This window comes from Camarhynchus parvulus, chromosome 6, assembly GCF_901933205.1.
Source record: "Camarhynchus parvulus chromosome 6, STF_HiC, whole genome shotgun sequence".
NCBI classification, from domain to species: Eukaryota; Metazoa; Chordata; class Aves; order Passeriformes; family Thraupidae; genus Camarhynchus; species Camarhynchus parvulus.
The window spans coordinates 25881110-25900705 of NC_044576.1; the positions used below are offsets into that span (position 1 = coordinate 25881110).

The 19596-nt window shown below is 50.2% G+C and overlaps 1 protein-coding gene across 1 annotated transcript; it reads left to right on the top strand.

The window, feature by feature from the left end:
- Positions 1 to 2888: 2888 nt before the first annotated feature.
- Positions 2889 to 6282, top strand: ADRA2A (adrenoceptor alpha 2A). The gene has a single exon (XM_030951710.1). The coding sequence runs from the start codon at positions 3006 to 3008 to the stop codon at positions 4338 to 4340; it is 1335 nt and encodes a 444-aa protein (XP_030807570.1). The 5' UTR covers positions 2889 to 3005; the 3' UTR covers positions 4341 to 6282.
- Positions 6283 to 19596: the final 13314 nt, after the last annotated feature.

Genomic DNA, 19596 nt, shown 5'->3' on the forward strand with positions numbered 1-19596 from the left:
TTTTCTCTACAGTGTTCCAGGGCCTAAAAATTCAAGTTTCTTGCCTAAGCCCTGGGAGTTAAGGCTTTATCAATATTACAAATTATCATCAAGCTTGGTATAGACTTGTAAAGACAGCTGTCCCGTAGGACAAGGTGTGCCATGGGTTGACATGTGAGATCTTCAGGGTACTTGCCAGCCCTTGCAATTTCTGACCACCTTTCATCTCAAAACTTGGCCAGAGCCATGAGATAACCTGCAGAGAAAATCAAGGGGAGGCAGCATTACTGAGTCACTTTGCAGACAGTGCTGAGCACTTCTGGTGTCAATAAAATCACAGCGATGTCACACGCACAACAATGTGGCAGTGAGAGGAAAGTGCCTTTGATGAGGCAGGTTTTCTCCCTCTCTGAGATGAGCACAATGCCATCCCAGCTGTTCCCCACTTGCAGAGAGCTCTCTTTCTAGTGGTGTTTCTGGGACAAACCCTTTTCTTCAGGCCTTTGGCCTCATGTTCCCCTTGAGATCTTTGTCCCAGCAAACTGAACTGATCAAAGCTGCTTTTGCCATGCAGTGGATCAGGAGCAACAGTTGTTGGCTGTGTTTAGCTTCAGGCAGACTCAGGGTGTCTAGCTACAAAAGGAGACAGAAAACCAAGGCAGCTGGTCGTGCTTTGTCATTTAAATTGGCAATCTGTCTGTGTTGGGGAATGCGGAGAGCATGGGGGAAGGCAGAGTGTTTCCAGAAAGGCACCATCCCAGGTCTGAGCAAAGCATCTCAGACAGTCCCTGGTGGCCTTAGTGAAGGTGAACTGCTGGACCTGGGATCAAACTGGTCACAGAAGGTATTGATCATAAAGACAGGGCACAGTCTGCACCCTTCCCTGTCTGAGTCCTTCCACCCAGACAGCGACCAAGGAGGCTTCTGCCAAGAGTGATGAAGACTCCTTTTCTGAGATCCTCTGCCAGGCAGAGCAAGGCATCTGCAGAGCACAGCAGTCCCCTGCAAGCAGCAGAAGGCAGGAGGTGTTTGCAAAGTCCAGCACATCCTTGACCTCTCACCTGGCCTTGCCATAGACTTAATCCTCTCATCCTTGCAGTGAAATCTGTGGTTTTATGTCACATTTACTCTCAGACAGAGATCTTTTCTGTGGGAATGCCAGTCCTCTTGGGTTCAATTTACAGGTTTTAAGTTACTCTCTGCATTTTGCCCTTTTCCCAGACACACTAGTGCAGTGGGCCCTGCACTCACGTGCTCAGGCAATGGGATTCCCCCTCTTTTTCCCTCACTCAGCCCTGTGCCAGTCCCAGAGGCTGTGCTCTCTGGCTCCCAGACCCTGTCTCTCCCATTCCTATTCCCTCTCTTGGGCGTCACTGCTCCTGGGCCTGGCTTATAACACGGTGTGTGGCACAGGGACAAAGATGACAGGCCTTCCTCCCTGAAGGCTTTTCCTCTTGCAGAAGAAATTGGTTCATTGGCCCGAGCATTGAGTGTGGCAATTGAGAGCAGCCTGAATTCTGGAGCACCAAGTGAGCATCACTAGAACCATCTGAAAACGAGGAAAAAGAGGCCGTGAGCGAGGGATTGGGGCTGGAGGCCGTGTGCTCTGCAGGTGAGTGATCTGTCCGTGCTGGGAGCTGGCAACGTCAGGGCTGGGATACTTGGAGCATCACTACTGTTCCTTTGCTGTTACAGAGCTTCCGCGCTGCTGCTGCAGCCCCGGTGCTATCGGGGAGGCTTTCCAGGCGTGGGGCAGCTGCCTGCCCCGGCCTGCTGCCCCTGGGGGACTGCCAGGAGCGAGTGCGCTGAGCCTGTGCTGTGGCGTGGGGTGGTCGTGGGTGCCCGTGCAGCGGGGCTGAGCCGGGCTGGGCTCGGTGCGGCGCTGCGGGACTGCCCCATCCCCGGCTGCCGTGCCTCCCCGTCCTCCCCTCGGCCGTCGGGAGCCGCCGCTCCCGGTGCAGTGAAGCGCCGCGGCCGCCAGGTGCCACTGCCCGGCCGCGCTGCCCGGGGCCGCGCCCGCCCCGCGGGACCTTCCGTGCGCCGGTGCCTCCATCCCCGCGGGTGCCTCCGTGTGCCGGGTCCCTCCATCCCTGCGGGGACCCTCCGTGCGCCGGTGCCTCCATCCCCGCGGGTGCCTCCATCCCCACGGGGCCCCCGCCCTCGGGGCCGGCAGCTCAGCCCTCCCTGGCTGACTCGCGGGGCCGTGGGGAAAGCGCTGCCCTGGGGCTCCCAGCGAGCGCGGCCTCACACCGGAGCGGAGCGGAGCCCGTCCGTTCCCTGGCGCACACGCGGAACGGGGCGGCAGCTTTCCCTCCCTCGCGGCCCGGCTTTGCGCACCCCCGGCCGGGCCGCGGAGCCCGCGCAGCGGCAGCACGGTTGTCGCCTCCAGCCGCCCCTCGCACGCCCATCCCCGGGGACAGTGGGGTCCGCTCCGCGGGGCCGCTCCTGTCTCCGGGCGGGGCGGGGCCGTGGGATGGGGACAGCGTGACAGTGGGTGCGGGTGTGCGCGCGGAGGTGCCGGGGAGCGAGCGGGTGTGCGAATACAGGCGGTGCCAGCGGGTGCGGTGTGAGCGCTGAGCGAGGGGCGTGCGCGGGGGACGCGGGTGTCCGTGTGGGTGCAGGGTGCGCGGTGTGCGAGTCGGGCTGTGTGTGTGTGCCTGCCTGCCCATGTGTGTCTCTGCCTGTGTCTGTGTGTGCGTGTGCGCGCACCGGGGGCAGCTCCCCACGTGGGGTTGACGCGGCAGCCCCGGCCCGATCCGGGGCTATAAAGCTGCTCGGCGGCGAGCGAGGCAGAGCAGCCGCGGCCGGCTGCAGCTCCAGCTTCGGACCCGCTCCGCCCGCCCCGCCGCGCTCGGGGGTCCCGGGGCAGCGCCCAGCATGCGCCGTGCTTGCCCGCAGCCCCCCGGCCCCCGGCGCGCCGCTCTGCCCCGGCCCGCGGCTCTGTAGGAGCGGAGCAGCCGCGCGGAGCGGGCGCGGCGCGGGTGGAGCCGGGGCGAAGGGCGGGGGTGTCCGCGCAGCCGGGGTTGATGTTTAACCTGGAGCGCCCGTTCACGGAGAGGGGCCACTTCTTCTCCTCCATGGAGTACCAGCGGCAGCTGGAGGAGGAGGAGGGCTACCCCCCTCCCGGCACTAATGGGACCTTCAACGACAGCGGGGCCGGCCCGGGCTGGGACGCGCCGTACCCTCTGCACACCACCATCACTCTCATCAGCCTGGCCAGCTTGCTCATGCTCTTCACCGTCTTTGGCAACGTCCTGGTCATCATCGCTGTCTTCACCAGCCGGGCGCTCAAAGCCCCCCAGAACCTCTTCCTGGTCTCCTTAGCCTCAGCTGACATCCTGGTGGCCACGCTGGTCATCCCCTTCACACTGGCAAATGAGGTGATGGGCTACTGGTACTTCGGTAAAGTGTGGTGTGAGATCTACCTGGCCTTGGATGTGCTGTTCTGCACCTCCTCCATCGTGCACCTCTGTGCCATCAGCCTGGACCGGTACTGGTCCATCACACAAGCCATCGAGTACAACCTCAAGCGTACCCCGCGACGCATCAAGTGCATCATCTTCATCGTCTGGGTCATCTCGGCTGTCATCTCCTTCCCACCACTCATCTCCATCGAGAAGAAGAGCGGGCAGCAGGCTGACCAGGGGGTGGCAGTGTGCAAGATCAACGATGAGAAGTGGTACATCATCTCTTCTAGCATTGGCTCCTTCTTTGCCCCCTGCCTCATCATGATCCTGGTCTACATGCGCATCTACCAGATAGCCAAGAGGAGAACGAGGGTCCCGCCGAACAAGCGGGCAGAGCGCCCTGAGAAGAAGCAGAATGGCTTGGCTGACAAGGAGGACCTGCCAGCCACGGCGCAGCTCAACGGGGAGAAGGCAGCAGGAGGCAGTGGCGGGCAAGAGGGAGAGGTCAATGGCATAGACATGGAGGAGACCTCTTCCTCTGAGCACCAGGAGAACAACCAGTGCAAGAAGTCGGAGAAATCATCGAGAGGAAAGACCAAGACTAAACTGAGCCAAATTAAGCCCGGGGACAGTTTGCCCAGGAAGACAGAGGAAGAGAGGAACACCAAAGGGTCCCGCTGGAGAGGCAGGCAGAACCGGGAGAAGCGCTTCACCTTTGTGCTTGCGGTGGTGATCGGGGTCTTTGTCATCTGCTGGTTCCCCTTCTTCTTCACCTACACATTGATGGCCATCTGCGAGAGCTGCTCCGTGCCTGACACCCTCTTCAAGTTCTTCTTCTGGTTCGGTTACTGCAACAGCTCCTTGAACCCCGTCATCTATACCATTTTCAACCATGACTTCAGACGGGCTTTCAAAAGGATCCTCTGCAGGATAGAGAGGAAAATGAGTGTTTGAAGGACCCTTTGCGACCGGCAGGACTAGCCAAGACTTTGTAGGAGTGTAAAGTACATCTCTCTTGGGCTGTGCTTGCATGGGAAGGTTTCCTTCAGCTCATGAGCAGGAAGCCTTTAAAACCTGAGACAAGCCTGTGGGAGCACTGGGCAGCAGCAGTGAGGAGCAGCAGGCAAGTGGAGGTCCGAGCTGTGGCATTCAACTTGCCAGGGGAGGATGGCCTTTGACTTACTTGGTTTATTTTGTTAGTTTTTTTTTTTTTCTTTTGCCAGAATCTCTCAGTGGATATTCTCATGACTGCTTAGTTTGACTCTTTAAAGGCAAACATCGTGCAGCTCTGTGAGATGAACAACAAAGAGGGAGTATGCCACGCCAGAGGTGTTGGCTTTTTTATTTTATTGTGTCTTTTTCCCCCCTGTTGTATATGTAATGAATTTTGACCCCCTTGTAAAATAGAGTATTGTATTCTTGAATTTGAATGTCTTAATTTTTGTAAGGCAAGCAGCTTTGAAACTGTGAATGCTTTAATTATCTTTGATACCTTAAAAGTCTTTCTTTTCCTACCCCCTGCACAGCCCCTCACTCAAAACCACTGACCAACTAGAGCCATCCTCCTAACTGACAGTTTGATAATATTACCAAAATCCCCAAATTACTGTTTTTTTTTGTTTGTTTGTTTTTTTGCTATAAGCTTAGGATCACAGACCTCACCAGACTGGCTGTTTTTGTTGCTATTTTTTTAATGTCATACCTGTTTCTGTTTAATTTCTGTGCTGCCTGTGACACAACACAGCTGAGATGGCACCTGCCATCTCGTTACTCGTGAGAGCAGAGCCTGACGGAGCGGTGGCTTTGCTATGCAGGCAGGGATGTCCCAGGCAACAGGGACTGTCTCTCCCTTGCAACGTGAGCCTTGGGACCCTGCCAAGCTCCCCAGAGTTAATCCTGTTTGATATTATACCACTCTGCAGCACTGAAATGTGTTCGATGCTCACTTGCTTCCTCTGCCTCAACTGTAAATAGGTAACGTTTCAAAGCAAACAGCAGGGCTCCGCATATCATTTTATCTCATCTGTGCTGATTTGTGATGGTTTAACTCCTGCAGGATTTCCTGCAGAGGGGAAGGGGTTTGTGCACAGTGGCCATTCGTCTTTCTCAATTAAGAAAGAGTTCAGTTTTTAACCTGCCAGTCTCATCTTTCCTAGGAAATAGGGAAGCATCCCTCTTTCAGTCTTATACAAGGCAAAACTCTGAAATGGGAAACTTAACTTCCAGTTTCTCCATTATTTTACAGTGTAATTAAGCTTTTTTTTTTTTAATCCAAGTGTAAATATTGTGAGATTGGAGCAGGAGAGAGAGTTAATACTGCTTTTACACTCTTTCCTGAAATGGCTTTCAGCTCTTTGTGCTAAAAAAAAAAATCCAAAACAAAAATGGGCAGAACAAATCTAACATCCTTGTGCCATGAATAAATTTCTGGAGAACATTTATAGGAAAAACTTTTGATTTAACACAATAAATAAATGAATCTGCAAGTCTTTTAATGTTAGGAAAATAGCTTTATCAAATGCTGACAAGTCACAGAAATGGTTTGGAGAAAACAAAGTTTGTATACGTTGAATGTGTAAATGAATTTGCCTTCTCTGGAGTTGTATGGTACACAGGAAGAGACTTTAAAAATACGTTTTTACTTTTGGGAAGTGTTTTGTTGATTTTGCTCTCTCTTTTGACTTTCTAATTAACTCCAAGTGTCCCTGGATGCATCTTGGGACTTGGAGAGCAGTGTTTACATTCACTTGCATTTTCAGAACTGAATCCTCAAGAGGTGAGGAAAGCAAATAAACTGTGCTTTAATGTAAAAAAAAAAACAAAACAAAAAACAAAACCAAACCACGAGCAGAAGTTGCTATAATGGATGATTATTTTTATTAAATAAAAAAGCGTTTACAGATCAAGTGTGAAAATCCTCTGAATAATGTTAACTGTTTTATTGAATTGTATTTTATTTTATTTTCTGAACTGTTCACCGAGCTGCTGGTAGCTTTGGTCTTGCCATTTTTTGAAGAACACGCTGGGAAAAGCACTCATGTTGTCTGAAAGGGATTGTCAGCCCAGGTAGGAACAATGGCTCTGTTCATTATGCAGTGGCATAATAACAAATGAGTCCTTGATATTTCTTGGGTATTTCCACCCCCCCTCCCCTCTTTGTGCCACGGGAAGGGCATTCATGTGTTTGTTAAAGAAAAGAGCGTCGGGTTTGAGGGTGTGATTTGCACCCTGGGAGTGCAGCCTGGCACTGCTGCTGGGCACCTGCCTGGCATGGCGTTTGCAGCCATTGGGAGGGTTTTTAATAATATGTTTGCAAATGGGATTAGAAACAATTAGGCTGGGAGGCAACATTTTGTGATAAATGCAGGAGTGTCCACCTGAGTGGGCCTTTGTTTCCAGCCCCCAGGAGCTAGAGGCTGCTTGCCCTTCCACCAGTGCTGCCAGGACCCTCCCTGAAGGAGGTGATGGGGGAACATTCTCCCACTGAATGTGGAACTGCTTCTGGTGAGAAAATAAATGAGCACAGCCCCGTGTGGGAGCTGCTGGTCTGGTGGCCCCACTCTGCCAGTGCCCCAGGGCTGCAGCTGGAGGTGCTTGGCATGGTGGTAGGGGGCCAGGCAGCATCACTGCTGGGTGTAGGGCAGCTGATGGTGGCCCAGAGATGAACATCTGGCTCACCTCGTGGTGGCCTTTGCAGGTCAGGGGAACTTGTTTTGGGTAGAGTGTCCTGCTCCCACTCTGGTCTTGGCTGACCCTGATGGCCTGGGAGGGTTTTACAAAGCAGATCCTGTGGGAGACTCTGGGTCAGCTCCTGGGACACGAGGTGATCCAGAGCCATTGATTGCACTTGCTCCACCCCTCTGCCTGTCAGTTGTCCCTGCTGCCAAATCTCTAGGGTGGACAGTAGAGTATTTTGCTGGGTTTGGGGCTGGGAGACTGAGGTTCTTCCCCTTCCTCCTCCTGACTCCCTCCCCATCATTGCTTCCAGGTCATTCCCTTGCAAATGACGCATTAAGGGATGTAATGAACTTTGATTGTTTTTTATAACCTTTTATTTTGGGGCTGAAAGGTTAATGGTGTGAGGGGAGGGAGGGAGACCTGTCTGCCTAGCTGGGTGGGAGCCAGCCAGGCTGGCACAGCAAACACCAGGCGCTGCCAGCTCTGCCCTGGGAGAGGCTTCTGCACCACTTTCCCCTGTGGGGTGACCCTGCGTGCCACCCCTTGTGTGGAGACCTCTGAGGAGGACACAAAGGTGCCAGACAAGGTGCAGGAAGGGCTCAGGTGAGTTGGTCTGGTGGAGCAAATGTCCTGAAATGCTGCTGGGGAGAGCTGCATGAGCAGCAGGGCTGCCCTTGCGGAGACGTGTGGCTGCCTGCCCAGGGCTTGTCCCTGATCCCCTCAGAGCCACTGATGTGTTCATGTGTTTCCATGGGGTTTTGGTCCATGTTCTCAGGGGGCCAAGGAGCTGGCCACATAGAGGAGTCTCTTTCCAGTGAGGGAGGGACTTGGCCTGAGTCACTCTGCTCACACAAAATGAGTTTCCCACACCCAGAGGAGCCTTGGAGGATTTCAGGCAGTGTCCATTGGCCTTCCTGTGCTGTGAGTACCTCCAGTCCCACCCTGCATGCTCTTGCCCAGGGGAAGGTTCCCTCTGGGTTGGGTGGTGGCCCCTCTGCCTGTGCAGCTTTCACCAGTTGAAGCTCTTTGTCTTATTTCTTAACATTCTCTGCTCTTTGGAAAAGTTCAAAGTCTGTTGAGATTGCTCCATTATTACAGCCAGTGCTTTGGCAATCAGCTCCACTTGCAGCTCTCACCTTCTCTGGTATGAACTGCTCTTTGCAGCTGGTTTATAGGAACATCTCTGTGACTTGTGAAATGTTTGTAGTACCTGTGGTTTCTGTCCCTCATCTCAAATTGTAGAAATGGAGTGAAGAGAGAGCAGAATTTGTATCAGCCCAACCCTTGCAGTACCCACTGGTACTCCCTTCAGCTCACAAATGCTCAGGACCAGATCCCAACCCCTCTGGGAACAGAAAGTGTCATAGTCTGAGCCCTGGGAAGCCCAGGTGAAATTCCATCTGGGAGTCACAGTGCAAGGAGGCTACAGCACAATCCCAAATATCCTCAAGGCTGAGCAGAGGGGATGGTGAACAGGGCACAAAAATCATTGCCTTTTTTGAGTCAGACCATGGCTAGTCCCAGGAGGGAGGTGTCAAGCAAGCAGAGAAGGAGAGGGAGGAGGAGGAGGCCTGCTATTGTGGAGCAGGGGTTGTTGAGAGGTGTTGGATGGAGACACTGATGTTTGAGCTGGTCATTCAGCATTCTTCCATCTTGGGACACCTTCTTGGCCATTTCAGTTGTCCCCTAGGAGAACTCATTTCCCAAGGAGGACCACAAATATTGAGGACATCATCTCACATCCAGGAGTGTGGGAGTGTGAGGTGGGTCTCAGCACCCAAATCCAACAGAGAGACATGAGGATAGACTGTAAAAGGGAGCAGGAAGACAACTCCCTCACTTTGGCACAGGTGTCATCAACACAGGTAAAAACTTGTTGGCTTAAACTAGTTTAAAACTGCTTAGGCTGGCTCTGGTTTAGTCTGTTAGTGTGATTGTCAATTCCATGTTGGCTAAGTTCAGAGAGAGCCTCTCTGCTGGCTTGGATCTAAGGTCCTGCTTTGCTTCTGTGGCTCTGAGAGGGGCCTGTAGCAGATTTTAGGGAAGAGTGAAGAGCAAGGACCCTTCCCAGGAGGCTCGGGGGTCATTAGGTGCTCTGGGATTTCCTGGGGCCAGCAGTGCCTTTTGCACTAGTGGAGAAATTCCACTGACATGTGTTTCCTGTCGGCAGTGCTCTGCAGCAGGAGGTCTGGAGGGTTTTCAAAGGCATGTTTGAGTCAAAAGCCAGCAGTTGGTCTGTGTGAGGGTGATGGGGTGAATGGGTTTTATCAGGAGGTGAGATGAGCTGACCTGGGCATCCTGCTTCCCTGCGTGCAGTGCCGGCAGCCTTCGGCCCAAATTGGTTTGGCACAGCCCAGGATATTGCATTTGCAGGAGCAGCCTTGAGGCCCCCCAGAGCTCTGTGACCTGCTGCAGGGTTCACTCCCAGACATGAGAAACATTTGCTTTAAGTCAGCTGCTACATGGAGGAATAGATTGCTCTGTTGCTGCTTGAAACAGTTGTGTTTTGCTGGACCATGACTTTATGGCCTTTTTTCTTGTTTGTTTTTCAATTGCTCCCCACAGAAAAGAAGAAAAGAACAAGCTTCTCATTGCTGGACATCTCTGATAAAATAATTTCTGGTGAAGGGTGCCTTTTCTTCATCTGTGCATGTGCCATTGCTGCAAAGCATTCATCTTAAGTTTGACACCTTAAGGGGTTACTGAAAGATTCTTCAAGTAACAAATGAAATAAATGTATAAATATTTCGGACTCTGCACCCAAACTTCTTTTCTGAACTGACTGAACTTTTTTTGAAGAGTGAAAAGCTGAATTCTGGTCTTTTGCTACCAGGATAACTTTTGGTACTAGAAGAATTTGGACAAATTGTTCCTCTTTCAGACCAAACCGTGCAGGGTTGGACCCTGAGTGTGGCAGACCTGGCTGATTTAAAGATGCTGATTTTTACCCTGCTGGAGCCCCCCCTTTCCCAGGTTATCCTGCAGTCACAATTCCTGGATAATCTAGTGAAAACTCCTCTCTGTGTAAGGCTGAGCTTGTTCTTGGTTCCATGATGCAGATACTTGAACTGAAATGGCTCCTTGAATGGGGTTTGTCAGAATGAAGTTCCTGTGTTTAATTTAGGCAACCTTTCCTTGGCACAAACAGCTCTCCATGCTCGTTGTCTCTGCTGTGCTGTTACCCAGACAGGGGATACTTCCACAGGGGACACCAAATGCAGCACTGAGCTCTTCTTTTCCCCAGAGAGTACCCAAGACACAAAGAAGTGGCACGACCCCAGTCAACCACATGGCCAACATGAAAAGGGAGTGAAGTCTCCCTGTTTTTCTCTTGGTTATGGGTTTGACCTAAGCACAACCCAAAGATTTATACTTCAGAGATGTAAGTTAAAAGTAATCTTGCATTTGTTATTTTAAAACAAATGTCTTGTGGCTTTAAACCAGCCTCAGAATCTAGTGGGGACAGAAGAGTTAAAATGTCCAGTTCAAATGAAATCACCTGACTTGCTTACTTTGAAAGATTTACCATGCAGGGCCTTTGGCGTTGCTGTCTCAGGGTAATGAAGATACATCTGACACATTCTGAGGAGCAGGATAATTGCTTTCATCAACACCAGTCAGTGTTTGGGTGAGATGGCTTTAAACAGTGCAGCAGGGAGGAAAAGAAAAGCTAATGCTGCTCTGCTGAGCTGGGCATGCACTGAGGAGAGCAAGGTAAGCAGAGCTGGATGCAGGGCAATCTTTCCTCACTGTTGGCTCTGTGGGGGCTAATTAGAGACTGTGTTCTGGCTGCTGTGACTGGTATGGATGGGATTTGGTCCAAACAAGGTTTTCTGTAGTAAAATAAGATGGTTGTAGCAACAGATGCAATGGTGGCAACTGCCTTTAAATCCCAGTGTTAATTGGCTTAAACCTTTGCATTGGAAATGATCTGCTCCTATTGTAGCTGTTGCTCATTGTTCCCAGAAATGCCTGTTCCTGACCCTGTTGCTGGGTGATGTGAGAGATGTGCAACCGTGTCAGGAGGGTGGTCAAGGACTAGGAAACAATTCACACCAGTGACATCCACCTGTGAGGGGCCTGGGTTTTATTTGCCCTAAGTCAAATACCTGTTTTCATCACCTCAGCCTCATGGATTCCCACTGCTGAGCATGTAGCAGTGACTGGGGCTGGGATGAGGGCCCGCACTTGGGGATGTACAAATGGAGTCCATGGGAAATGAGACACAGTGAAACTGGGTGTGGAAATGGTTGGTGTAAACCAGATGATGCTACTGTACACCCATCTGCAAAAGCATTCAGCCTGAAACGCTATGGGAGGCAAACATAAAGTTAGGACCCTCCCCTCTTATTAATTGACATCTCACTTGGGATTGCACAGACTGACATCTTCAAGTTTTCAGATGTTTGGAGGAAGAGGTGAATTTTTATCTGTTGTTTATTCAGACCAAGATTTAATTAATATTAAATAGATTAAATATTTTATGAAATAGACTGAAATGAAATATTTAGATCCTTCTTCCCCCCGGACAGCTGCCCCAGTGGATGTTTATGTGGGCAGTAAAGCTAGAACATCTTCTGAATGCCAGAGTGTGTTCAAAGATCAGAGTTACATGGCAGTATCATCCGTGGATATGAATTAAATTTCTCTTGGATCCTTGTCTTTGGCAGAGGACAAAGACAAGGAACGTGGTCTTCCTTCCTCTGGGATTATTGAGCCACGACCTTCTGGGACTTAGGTGCCACTTCAGCGCAGGCTATCACCCTGTTCTCCTGCTGCATTCATCTTCAGTGGGAAAAGGGGCCTCGTGGGGAAGGGTTTTCTCCCATGCTTCTCATTTATCAGGGCAGTGAACACAAACTGAGAAGAAAACAGCATTGCTTCACACAGATTAATCACGTTCCTGAAGAGGAAAATGTGGAAAAACAGCATCTTGCCTGAAGGAGGGCAGCTAACTCCTCACCAGTTGTGCAGGCTGGGGCTGTGTATCCCCCACCAGAGCAGGAGTGGGACCACTGTCCTCAAGTCAGGAATCAGCTTCTTGGTGGCAAATGCTTAACTGGAAATAGTCTTGCTGTCAAAATCCACCTGCCAGTGAGTGGAGACTGAAAGAATGACCCTTGGTTTGGTCCAACCAATGATGGCTTGGAGCTACAGTCCCTGCCTGCCTGTCATTGTGTCCATCCAGCGATGATGGACAGTGGGAGGGGAGGGACTGGGGATGCATTTCCTCCAGTGCCCAATTTCTAGGACTGCAGTTTGGCCCCTGTGCTGGCACTGGCAGTATTGTAGCCAGAATTTGCTTGGTTTGGGCTACACTGAGCTTGTTTTAAAAGTATGTACACTATCCTAGCAGGAGTTTTCTAAACAAAAGTATTGTCATAACCCACACAAAGGGACTTGTGTGTTTAGATAAGACCTCCCATCAAGAGTGAGGGTAAATCCAGGGCTCTTGTTGTCCAACACACCACTTTGGTCTACTGGAATATTGCAGAAGCTTTAGCAGAGTAATGACTTGTCCCTCTCACCCCTGCCAGCATCACTGCAAGGGGATGAAGCCAGTGCAACCCATTCAGAGTGGTTAAGTGACTTGCTAGAGGTTGAGTGAAAAAAGCTGTGGTAGATGAATAAAATATGGTTTTAAATAATTCAGCATGGGCCAGCTGATGGAGCTTAACAGGACCAGAGAGCTGATCTCATTCAGCTTGGTGTGAACCAGTGCCTGGCCAGCTTTTTGGCAAGAGGTAAGGGATGTTGAGGACTTCTGGGAGGGGGTCTCATGCTGTGTGGGCAACTCTGCCCACCCCATTACTAATCTCACAGTGGTTCTCAGAGACTGGTTGGGGATGGCAGATTTGTGTTTGGTGTGGTGGCAATTGTTCTCTGTGTCCTTTGGTGTCTTTAGGGTCCCTTTTGGTTTCCTGCCAGGAAAGGGCATCCCTGCTCTGGGTGGGCTTGTGAGTCCATGCTGTCTGTGATGCCTGGGAAAGGCAGCTCTACAATTTGCTGGACAAAGGAGCCTGGATTCCCAGGTCACAGAGGCCCATGATGATGGTCCTTGCTTGAGGTATGTGCATCCCCAATGCCCACAGCATCACCTGAGGGGCGCCTGCAGACCCCTGGGGAAGGAGCCAGCCAGAGTGTGGCACTTCCAGCCTTACTGTGCCCTCCTGTTCCTGTTCCTGCAGCTGTGCTCTCCTGCACTCTCCTCCTGTGGCTCAGGCTGACTGGCAGTCTGTTTGCAGACACCAGCACTCCATGCTTGCCTTGTCTCTGGATGCTGCAGCGGTACCTCATTAAGTCCAGGTCTTTTTCTAGGAATCTGCTGAAGAAAACCCAAACAAACCTGTCTTTGTTTTTATGGTTTATCTCTGTGCTGCTGAATTGCCTCGAGTTTCATTGCCAGCAGGCAGCAGAACCCCCAGTACCCATCAGGGATGTCTTCATTTATCCTGCCAGGTTTTCTTGGAGCTGTAAACACAGCCAAGCAGAGAAAACCATTTCCAGAGCAGATTTCTGAGGGTCCCCACAGGCCCACAGCCAGGCAGGCAGGTCAGCACCTGGGAAAGCCAGCCCTTGCTGGCAGCTCTCCTCTCCTTTCGGCGAGTTGCACCAGCTCTTGATCTGCATTGTTAACTGCAGGGAACTGGTGAGGGCTGACTCCCCATGGCTGGGCACAGGTCTTGGGAGGCTGCTCTCTTGATGCATGGATGTCAGTGGCGCCAGGCCAATGCAGAATGGACCTGCTATCCCTCATATATGGCCCTCAAACTGGGGCTTCCTCTGCTGGGGAAGAGAATTAGGTGATAGCTGGGCTGATTGTGGTTTTGCCTTGTGACACAGAGAAAGGCACATGCAATAGGAGCCCAAAGAGAGTCTGGTTAATGTGCTTCTGGAGTTGGATCGTTTAATGCAAACAGCTTTAGAGATATGACTAAAGTAGGAAAAGAAACTTGGAAAAGACCCCATTTGGGATAAAAAGCAAAGAAGGCTATTTTTTGCAAATACCAGTATAGCTTCTTCTAAAAATAATATCTTGGATGTCTGTTGGAAAATGAGAACCAAATGTGATTCTGAACAGTCTAATGCAGCCTGTCATTTCAGAGGAGGAGGGATGGAGACCTCTCATTGGAGGCAGGGGGTGTGCTTGCAGGCTCTCAGAGACAAGGCAGAAACCAGGCTGTGTGGAATCCCAAGCACAGCTTTGGAAGGAAACGTGGATGGGAACGAGCAGCATTTGCCCACAGGCTGCTGAATTGCAGGTTTGCTGTGTTGGCAGCCATCTTCAGCCATGGCTCTGGGAAGGTTTTTGAGAGTTTGTGAGAGCTCCTGAGGATCAGGAGAATGGCATGTGGGTGGCCATGCTTTCCCATCAGCAATGGCATTCACATTAGAAAAGGAGCAGCCCACTGTTAACTTCTGGTGGTTTTCATTTTCTAAGCAGGAGCAATATCAGAGGGTGGGGTAGAAGAAGGAATGGCCCTGGCAAAAGTCTCCCCTCCTGCAGTGTCTCAGAGAGACAAAGGCCACATCAGAGCTGTTCAGCTATTTCAGGTCCTTTTTGGCTGTCCTTGCCTCTCTGGAGCACTGTTCCTGAGAATCTTGTGGAAGCAGCAAGGGAAGTTTCTCTTCTTTTTGCACATCTTTGCCTCAGCATCTCAAGCAGATTTTTTCATCAGCCAACAGCTGAGAACACTGTGTTCAAAGTGAATTCAGGTTGCAAACATCGATGCTGGTGCCAAAGCCTTGCAAATGATTGAAAACCTTCAGGGTACTCTTCAGGATTAACTCAGACAGCATACAAGCACTTTCAGAGTGTTTTCATAGACTTCTCACCAGTCTAATATTAAGCTCTGCTCCAACTTTACCCTTTCCAAGCAGTGATCCACCTGTCCTCTGGCCCTTCTATGAAAAGCTTGCAAGAAGTTTTTTCCTCCTTCGGAGCTGATGAACGTGAGTGTGTTTTGTTTGAAATGTACTGATCAGAGCACTCCACCTCAGGCAGGGGTACAGGGACATGCACCCTACAGGGTGCACATTTCTCCAGCCCTGCCTGATGGCTTCACCTGCCCTTTGCAATGTAAGCTGGGGAAAGGCCTGCCTGTTTCCTCTATGACCAGTGCCTGTGAAGAACACAGTGATGAGGCACTGAGACCACCAGCCTGTGGAGTGTTTGTTTTGGGTAGCACTGGACCTTTCCTAAGTATGAATCAGAGTCTGTCTCTGGAGGGAAACCTTCCTCTTGGACCTCCTTAAAGGGGTTTAATTCATCTGCCTCTGCCTGTGGATGATGTCATGATGGGACTGAGAGGCCAGGAGTCAGCAATAGGTGATCTAATGGAAAAGGTCTGTAGGTGTCAGCTGTACTTGCCTGGGGGTTTGCAGTGGTCTCAGCTGCTCTCACCTTTGTTAGCCCATTAGACAAATCCTCTGGCACGATGCCCAAGGCCAAGAGAGCTGTCAGGTGGCACAGGAAGGGCCAGACAGTTGGATACACCAAGTCCCTTGGGCTGAGGGCAGTGAGCAAGCTCTCCACCTTGCAAGCTCTGTGCCCTTGCTTGGTAGCCGTGGCTCCAAGATGACTTGCCCAAAACCACACTGACCTTCATGGGACTTAAATAGACCCTGCAAGCTGGAACATCCTATGTCCTGCAAGCTGGATGTTTCCAGTCCTCACTACTACAGAGAGGGGCTGCTTCAGCCAAATTGTGCCCTGATCCCAGGGACAAAGCTGCAATATTTCTTTGAGCTGTTTTGGAACTGATTGAATGACTGATGGCAGTGTTGGGAGCTTTTTGGTACCCAACTGGGATGCCCCCCTCAAAACCAAAACAACAGCAGAAGGTGTTTTTCTTGTGATATGTTTTGATTCTGTCACTGTGTGCAGTTTCTGTGATCACTTTGTTTTGCCCGACTGTGTTGCTCTGGGCATGATGGGGAGGAAAATCCATCTTTCAGTAAGTACTCCTCAAGCCACCTGCTGTCACAGCAGATTGCTGCATGTGTCTCTGTTCCCAGAGAACAAAACCATTGTAAATCTGAATTTTCAGGTTGTGTTCCATGCCTTCTGCTATCTGATCCACCTCACAGTGCAAAATTTTCAGCGTGTGTTGGATGCAGCCCAAAACATTATGCTATAAGCATGAAGCAGCTGTAATACAGAATGTGAATCTCATGTGTAAAGACTCAGAGGATTTGGATTTCCAGGCCAGAGGAAGAAGAACATCCTGCAGCAAAAACCCTTCTGCAAGGCCCTGCTTTCTTCGCTCTGAGACACTGCAGCAGGGGAGACTTTTGCACTTGCCTGGGAAAAACTCAGGCACTGTGCACTAAGTGCTCTGACACGCACCCTAATCCTTTTGCCATGGTGCATGAAACTTGAGTGTGTTTCTCCATCCCCAACTGCCTCAACAGTCTTTGGAGGCTTATAATTGAACTCTGCTTTTCTCTAGCCTTGCTCTGAAAAGACAGGGACTGAACCTTCTCCAGAGCTTCTCAGTGACTGTATCTATGGAGGAAGCAGCTGGCTTTGTAGGCAGGTGTTTGCCCATCTTTATGCCTGTCACAATTTATTAATGTGTGGCATGACCACAGTGCCTCTGGAAAGAGCCCAGCACTAACTGCTCACTTCCTAGACTTGTCATCCATTCCTTCTGCCAGGTCATCTCCACTTCAGATCTGCTTTCTTTTGGATGCAATTTTTTTTTAAGTGACAGTGCCCTGAAGGATTTTGGCAAAAGAAAAGCAAAATGGAAAAATCTTTCTGGCAGGACCCATTCTCCTGACACAGCAGCAGCTGCTGTGGAGGAGAGCCAGCAGCAGGGATCCTCTTTGGAGGAGTTTACAGGCTGAGGATCAGAGCTTGTGCTTCTGTCCCTGCTTGGTAGCACAAGCTGCCTCCCTGCAGGGAGATGTGGTAGCCAAATCAAGCTTGAAATGTGACATTCACAGCTCTAATTAGATATTTGCAGTTTCACTTTGACTCCAGAACCCAGCCCAAGCAGATGGGTTCCAATGCTTGCCAAAAGGTAGCCTAGGAACTTTCCTGAGTGCAGCGACCAGCCAGTCCAGAACTCCACTGTTTAAATGTCTGCATTAAGGCAAGCTGAGCCACCCTGAGCGCTCACTTCCTCTTGGTCCATGGTGAATGGAACCCCCTGGCCAGCTCTAGGAAACTGCTTACTCTAGAGCTGCAACACTGGGAGAGAGAAATCTGGTCAAGGAGGGAATAACACAATTTCCTTCTACCTTTTGTCCTGGTGGGCTCCATCCAACTCTACTGCAATAGGCTGACCATTCACAGCTCTTCATAATTTATTAAACCTTTACTGAATATTTTAATAAGCACAGCCAAAAAAGATAAAAGCTTGGTAGGCATTTCTCCTGAGTGTAATAGGATTTGTGAGCTTGGAGTGGGGCTCTGGACAGGGACTGGAAGGAGACTGCAGAAGAGGACAGCAGTCCACCATGTCTGGATTTCATGGGCTGAGAAAGCTCTTGGGTGCAGGTACATGATGCTCTCAAGGGTTTGCTGCTCTCATAAGCCAAAAGCATGTCTAAGTTTTAAGGACAGGTCTTTTTCCTTCATCTTCCCATCTCTTTCCCTTCCCCACTTCACACTGTTAATCACACTGGCAGGATGCCCTCCAGGCTGAGACTGTTCTGAGAGCAGGGTGAGAGGAGGATGCTGAGAAGGAACAGCAGGCTGTACATTTTTCTTCTCTAGCATGATTTAGCCATGATTAATGCACATGGAAAATAATCAGTGCATTCAGCCTAATTCTGCAGAATTATTGAAGGGATGATAACAAGGGGAGAGGAGATATTTTGGTGCTTTTAATATATTTTTAGGAAGGAGGGCAGGTGTCATGTGAATGTGGTTAGGTGACATCAGCATCTCATATTAAGGCAGGGAGCAAAATTTATCACCGTTTTTCCATTTTTTTTCCTTTCTGTTTTTTTTTTGTCTGCAAAAGGCATTGCTAGTCTGAGCTCTGGAGATCTCCCAAAACCAGGTCAAAAGAAGCTCATTCATCGTTAAAACAACACTGTATTAAAGGGAAGAGGAATTGTAGATGGGGAATCTTTGGAAAATGGGATTATTATGCCTCGCTCTGAGCTGTTGATCACCTCAGCCTTTCCATCCCTCCTTTCAACGTGCTGCCAGTGGGGCTGGGTACAGCAAATTGCTCCTGGTTCCTGGGGAAAATGCACCATGCAGGAGCTGGGTCAGGCAGACAGCTGGGGTATGAGCACACCATTACAATGTGGTGCTCATCTTCTTTACACACATCAGCAAAGCTCTTGTGTTTCAAGTTAGGTCAGCTATGGCTACTTCTAGTTTGCTTACTGCTGTGATCTCTATTTATCCCATTAGGAAGGAAAACATCTTGTTTTATGAGCCAGAGGTCTTGTAAAACTTTCTTCCTCTCATGTGTTAAAATGAAATAATAAGATATTGGTTTACTGGAGAGGTATTAATATTTCTCCAGATTATGTAATGCACTAAATAATGCACAAAAATGACTGATATGGAAAATATTAGAAAAGCCTATTTTGTGGTTTTAATTGCATTCCTTTCTGGCCCAGGTAAGTGTGTCAGCTACTTCTTTTAATTGTCTTTTTGAGACTTTGAATTTACACTTTATGTATTTTCCATTTTCTTGTAATTCCCATTTACCTACACAAAATTAACACTTCTTTTCCCTGCTGAGCTTACTGCTATTGATTTTTTCTTTAGTTTTCTAATTTTGCAAACTTTGATTAGGGTTTTTTTTTGCCTCTGTAGGTTTCTATAGGTGTCCATGTCTGCTCAGAGAGATTATTGCCCATAAGTGCTTAATTTCAGAGTCCAGAGACATAGAATTTCAGACAGAGCTAGGAGCCATGTGATCTCTGAGTCAAACTGCAAAGAACAATTGGATGCCATGGCATTTAGCATCAGGCTCTTGGGTGCTGCCTCATCACAGATGAGAGCAAGGCTGAAGCTCCTCCTGCTTTGCTGCCTTCTGGGGCCATTGGCAGCAGTGGATGCCTGAGGCTGCACTGCATGGCAAAGCCTTGGGATTGAGACATCCAGGGACTGCCCTCACTGCATGGCAAAGCCTTGGGATTGAGACATCCAGGGACTGCCCTCACTGCATGGCAAAGCCTTGGGATTGGGGTATCCAGGGAAAGCCCTCACTGCATGGCAAAGCCTTGGGATTGGGACATCCAGGGACTGCCCTCACTGCATGGCAAAGCCTTGGGATTGGGGTATCCAGGGACTGCCTTCACTGCATGGCAAAGCCTTGGGACTGGGACATCCAGGGACTGCCCTCACTGTCTACCTTGGTGCTGGTGGTGCCTCCTGGGGGACTGCAAGCACGTAGCTGGGGACTGGAGGTGGCACTGGTGTTGATGTGAGGATGTGGCAGCCCCAGGGGGCTGGGGCACATTGCAAACCCTGCTGGGGTTTGGTTCCTGGGGGAAGCCAGACCTCACACCATGGTTAGGATTATTCCTTCAGATACTCTGCAATGATCTCTTTTAG

Excerpts from the sequence above, each read along its gene's own strand:
- ADRA2A (XM_030951710.1), top strand. The coding sequence starts at position 3,006 with ATGTTTAACCTGGAGCGCCCGTTCACGGAGAGGGGCCACTTCTTCTCC.